This window comes from Nesoenas mayeri (genome assembly GCF_963082525.1).
Source record: "Nesoenas mayeri genome assembly, contig: SCAFFOLD_101, whole genome shotgun sequence".
NCBI classification, from domain to species: domain Eukaryota; kingdom Metazoa; phylum Chordata; class Aves; order Columbiformes; family Columbidae; genus Nesoenas; species Nesoenas mayeri.
In genome coordinates this window covers 155,259-160,790 of record NW_027660025.1, presented here as the reverse complement: position 1 = coordinate 160,790, position 5,532 = coordinate 155,259, and the positions used below count along the sequence as shown (strand labels likewise).

Below are 5,532 nucleotides of genomic sequence, written 5' to 3'. Positions count from 1 at the left end.
GGCGGGAGCGTGACCCGGAAGCGCTCTCCGCGCCGCCAATCAGCACCGCGCAGGTGGCCGGATGCGATAGCCAGTAGCAAAGTACTGGCAGCCGGGCGGAAGTGCTTTGAGAATGGCTCGGCCTCCCGCGCAGCCCCCGCTCCGCCAACCAGCGTAGCGCTCGTCTTCCGCCACGCACCGGTTGCTAGGCAGGTTATTGCAAACGACACCCCGACGGGTGCCGCGGAGGGACACGCCGCGCCCGCGCGGTGCACTCCGGGAAGGCGCCGGTCGCTCCGTCGCTGCGCTCTGCGGCGTTGTCAGGGAAACCGCCGGGTTTGGTGACCCCCCCACGGGCCACGCGTGTCCCCCGCGTCCCCCGGTGTCCCCCCGCGTCCCCCGTGTCCCCCGGCCATGCTGGCGCTGCCCGCGGCGCTCACGGAGGAGGAGGAGGCGCTGCAGAAACGATTCGCGAAACTGCGGAAGAAGGTGATGGCGGGGGGGGGGGCGTGGGGCGGGGGGGGGTCTGGGGGGGCCCGTGGGGCTGGGAGGGTCTGGGGGGTCTCTGTGGGGTCTCTGTGGGGCTGGGGGTGGGGGGACGTGGGGGGTCGGGGGATCTGGGGGTCTCTGTGGGGCTGGGGGGGCGTGGGGCGGGGGGGGGATCTGGGGGGCCCGTGGGGCTGGGGGGGCTCTGGGGGGTCTCTGTGGGGCTGGGGGGGGTCTAGGGGGGTCACAGGGGGCTTGGGGGGCTCAGGGGGGGCCCGTGGGGCTGGGGGGGTTCTGGGGGGGTCTCTGTGGGGTCTCTGTGGGGCTGCGGGGGGCTCGGGGGGGGCGTGGGGCTGGGGGGGCTCTGGGGGGGCTCGTGGGGCTGGGGGGCTTTGGGGGGTCTCTGTGGGGCTGGGGGGGGCCCGTGGGGCTGGGGGGGTCTGTGGGGCTGGGGGGGCCCGTGGGGCTGGGGGGGGTCTGGGGGGTCTCTGTGGGGCTGGGGGGGGTCTATGTAGCCATAGGGGGTCGTGGGGCTCTGGAGGGGTCCTGGGGGGCCCCGTGGGGCTGGGGCCTCTGGGGGTCTCTGTGGGGCTGTGGGGGCTCTGGGGGGGTCACGGGGGGCTGGGGGGATCTGGGGGGGTCACGGGGGGCTTGGGGGTCTCTGTGAGGCTGGGGGGGTCTGTGTGGCCATAGGGGGTCGTGGGGCTCTGGAGGGGTCCTGGGGGGCCCTGTGGGGTATCTGGGGGGGGCTTGGGGGGCTCTGGTGGGGCCAGTGGGCCATGGGGGTCTCCATGGGGACCCTGTGGTCTGGGGGGGGGTCTCTGAGCCCCCATTTCTCGCCCCCCCCAGAAAAAGGCGCTGCTGGCGCTGAAGAAGCAGCAGAACTCGGGGGGGCCCAGCGCCCAGGGCGGCATCAAACGCTGTAAGGGGGGGGGCCTGGATGCCTGGGTCCCCGAAATTCGGGACCTTTCCCCATGCCAAACCCCCCCCGTTCCCCCCCCGCAAACCCCCCTGTGTTCCCCTTCATCCCCCCTGCAAACCCCCCCGTTCCCCCCCTACTCCCCTCTGCAAACCCCCCCGTTCCCCCCCACCCCCCCTGCAAACCCCCCCGTTCCCCCCCCACCCCCCCCGCAAACCCCCCCGTCCCCCCCCCACCCCCCCACGCAAACCCCCCCGTTCCCCCCCCACCCCCCCCTGCAAACCCCCCATTCCCCCCCACCACCCCCCCGCAAACCCCCCCGTTCCCCCCCACTCCCCCACGCAAACCCCCCTGTCCCCCCCCCCGCAAACCCCCCCGTTCCCCCCCCCGCAAACCCCCCCGTTCCCCCCACCCCCCCCGCAAACCCCCCGTTCCTCCCCACCCCCCCTGCAACCCCCCCCGTTCCCCTCCTACCCCCCTGCAAACCCCCCCTCCCCCCGACCCCCCCCGCAAACCCCCCGTCCCCCCCACCCGGGCTGTTCCCCCCAACCCCGCGGCTGTTCCCCCCCCGTCTGTTCCCCCCCCAGTCTGTTCCTTCACCTGGGCTGTTGCCCCCCTGGTTGCCCTCCCGGCTGTCCCCCCTCCCCCCCCGGGCAGTTCCTTCCCCCGGCTGTTCCCACCCGGCTGTTCCCCACCCCCCCGGCTGTCCCCCCCCCCGTTTGCCCCCTCGGCTGTCCCCCCCCCATTTGCCCCCCCGGCTGTCCCCCCCGTTTGCCCCCCCCGGCTGTTCCCGGGGCTGTTTGCCCCCCCCGGCTGTTCCGGGGGCTGTTTTGCCCCCCCGGCTGTTCCCGGGGCTGTTTGCCCCCCTGGCTGTTCCCGGGGGCTGTTTGCCCCCCCCCGGCTGTTCCCGGGGGCTGTTTGCCCCCCCCTGGCTGTTCCCGGGGGCTGTTTGCCCCCCCCTGGCTGTTCCCGGGGGCTGTTTGCCCCCCCGGCTGTTCCCGGGGGGCTGTTTGCCCGCGCTGAGAGCCGGTTGCCCGCAGCATGTCGGACCAGCCGGCCCTGGACACGGCCACGGCCACCGAGCAGGCCAAGCTGCTGGTCAAGTCGGGCGCCATCAGCGCCATCAAGGCCGAGAACAAGAACTCGGGCTTCAAGCGCTCACGCACCCTCGAGGGGAAGCTCAAGGTGGGACCCCCCGTTAGGGACCCCTCGAACCCCTATAGACCCCCCAAACGCCTATAGGCCTCTGTAGACCCGCCTAAACTCATATAGACATCTATAGAGCCCTCAGAATCCCCTGAACCCCCCAATCCTATACACCCCCCAAACTCATCTAGATCCCTATAGACCCCCCCAAACCCCTATAGAACCCTCAGCCCCTCCAAAACCCCTAGAGAGCCCTCAGAATCCCCTGACCCCCCCAAACCCCTATAGGCCCCCCCAAACTCATATAGACCCCTATAGACCCCCCCAAACCCCTATAAACCCCTATAGACCCCCGAACCCCCCCAAACCCCTATAGAGCCCTCAGAATCCCTGGACCCCCCCAAACCCGTATAGACCCCCCCAAACTCATATAGACCCCTATAGACCCCCTAAACCACTATAGACACCCCCAAACTCATATAGATCCCTATAGACCCTCCCAAACCCCTATAGACCCCCCCAAACTCGTATAGACCCATATAGACCCTCCCAAACCCCTATAGACGCCCCCAAACTCATATAGACTCCTATAGACTCCCCAAACACTTATAGACAGCCCAAACTCATATAGACCCCTATAGACACCCCCAGCCCCCCCAAAACCCCTAGAGAGCCCTCAGAATCCCCTGGATCCCCCAAACTCATATAGACCCCTATAGACCCCCCCAAACTTATGTAGACCTCTATAGACCTCCCCAAACCTCTATAGAGCCCTCAGAATCCCTGGACCCCCCCAAACCTCTATAGACCCCCCCCGCCCCCAAACCCCTATAGAGCCCTCAGAATCGCCTGGAGCCCTCCAAACCCCTATAAACCCTCCAAATTCATATAGACTCCTATAGACGTCTCCAAAGCTCTATAGACCCCCCCAAACTCATATAGACTCCTATAGACCCCTCCAAACCCCTATAGACCCCCGAAACTTATATAGACCCCTACAGATCCCTGCAAACTCCTATAGACCCTCCCAAACTCATATAGACCCCCTATAGACCCCCCCAAACCCCTGTAGACCCCCCAAAACTCATATAGACTCCTATAGACCCCCCAAACCCCTGTAGACCCCCCCCAAACTCATATAGACTCCTATAGACCCCCTCAAACCCCTATAGAGCCCTCAGAATTCCTGGACCCCCCAAAACCCCTATAGACCCCCCCCAGTGTCCCCCCAGTGTCTCCCTCAGGGTGCCCCAACATTCCCATGGCCCCCGCAATGTTTGGGCCCCCCCCCCAAACCTTTGTGTGTCTCTCTCCGTAAACACCCCCAGGACACCCCATCCCCCCCCAGTTTTTGAGGTTCCCCCCAGCTTCCTGTGACCCCCCCAAACCATTCGCTCCCCAGACTCCCCAAACCCCCCATCGTGCTCCCACCCCCCCCACAGCCCCTAAGACCCCCCAAAGCCCCGGGCTGGGGGGGAACATCCCTTCGGGGCTCCCCCCGCCCCCGTGGGAATTTGGGCCCCCCTCAGCCCGTGTCCCCCCAGGACCCCGAGAAGGGCCCCACCCCCACGTTCCAGCCGTTCCAGCGCAGCGTCTCGGCCGACGACGACTCCCAGGAGGTGCCCACCCCCGCTTTTGGGGGGGGGGGGGCAATTGGGACCCCCGGGGAGGGGGGCACGACCCCCCCCAGGTGTTGGTGGGACACAACCATTTATCCCCCCCCCCCCCCATTTTGTGCAGTCGCGGCGCCCCCAGCGAAAATCCCTGTACGAAAGGTGAGACCCCCCCACCCCATAACCCCCCCCCGTGATTTTGGGGTCCCCCTTGAACCCCCCCACCCCATAACCCCCATGATTTTGGGGTCCCCTTTGAACCCCCCCCATGATTTTGGGGTCCCCTTGTACCCCCCACCCCATAACCCCTCCCCCGTGATTTGGGGTCCCCCTTGAACCCCCCCACCTCATAACCCCTCCCCACCGTGATTTGGGGTCCCCCTTGAACCCCCCCACCCCATAACTCCCTATGATTTTTGGGTTCCCCTCTGAGCCCCCCCACCCCATAATCCTCCTCCGTGATTTTGGGGTCCCCCTTGAACCCCCCCACCCCATAACCCCCCACGTGTATTTTGGGGTCCCCTTGAACCCCCCCACGCCATAACCCCCCCCATGATTTTCAGGATCCCCTTGTAACTCCCCCACCACATAACCCCCATGATTTTGGGTCCCCCTTGAATCCCCCACCCCGTAACCCCCCATGATTTTGGGATCCCTTGGACCCCCCCACCCCATACCCCCCGTGATTTTGGGGATCCCTTGGACCCCGTACCCCCCCGGTTTTGGGGCCCCCCCAGTTTCGTGAGCGCCAGCGAGCGGCTGCGGGAGCCCGAGGGGGGGGGCGGGCGCGGGGACCCCCCGAGCGGGGGGAGCGGCGGCTCGAGTGGGACCAGGAGCCCCCCGAGAGCGACGACAGAGGCCGGGAGGGGCCGTTCCGCAGTAAGGGGGGGCGGGGGGGGGTTGGGGGGGCGGGGGGGCCGGGGGGGGCGCGTGGGGGTTCGGGGGCCCTGCTGGGGTGGGAGAAGGAGCCCCTGTAAAGAGGGATGAATGGGCTGGAAGGGACCATTTTGCAGTATGGGGGGGGCGGGTGGGGATGTGGGGGGGGGGGGGGTTGGGGGGGGTCCCTGGAGGTTAGGGGGGGGCGGGTCGTGGGGGCTTTGGGGGGTTTTGGGGGTTTTAGGGGGTGCTGGTGGGTTTTTGGGGAGCAGGGAGCCCTGTAAAGGGGGATAAATGAGGCTGGGAGGAACCATTGTGGCAGTACGGGGGGTTTGGGGTCCTGGAGGAACAGTCTTGGGGTTCGGGGGAGAAGGGGGGGGGGTGTTGAGGGGGGTTTCTGGTGCTGGGGGGGGGTCCATGTGTCCCCAGGGGGGGTCCCTGTGTTCTGAGGGGAGTCCTTGTGTCCCCCAAGCGGGGGGTTCTGTCCCAGGGGGGGGTCCCTGTGTCCCTGGG

General features: G+C 67.7%; 1 protein-coding gene across 1 annotated transcript in view; it reads left to right on the top strand.

Annotated features, from left to right (window-relative positions):
* The first annotated feature begins 112 nt into the window (after window positions 1-112).
* Window positions 113-5,532, top strand: part of NELFE (negative elongation factor complex member E) — a 10,736-nt gene continuing 5,316 nt past the window's right edge. The window contains 4 exon segments of the mRNA XM_080364469.1: window positions 113-468; window positions 1,315-1,386; window positions 2,411-2,569; window positions 4,075-4,149. Coding sequence (XP_080220595.1) covers window positions 394-468; window positions 1,315-1,386; window positions 2,411-2,569; window positions 4,075-4,149 — 381 coding nt within the window. The 5' untranslated portion in view covers window positions 113-393.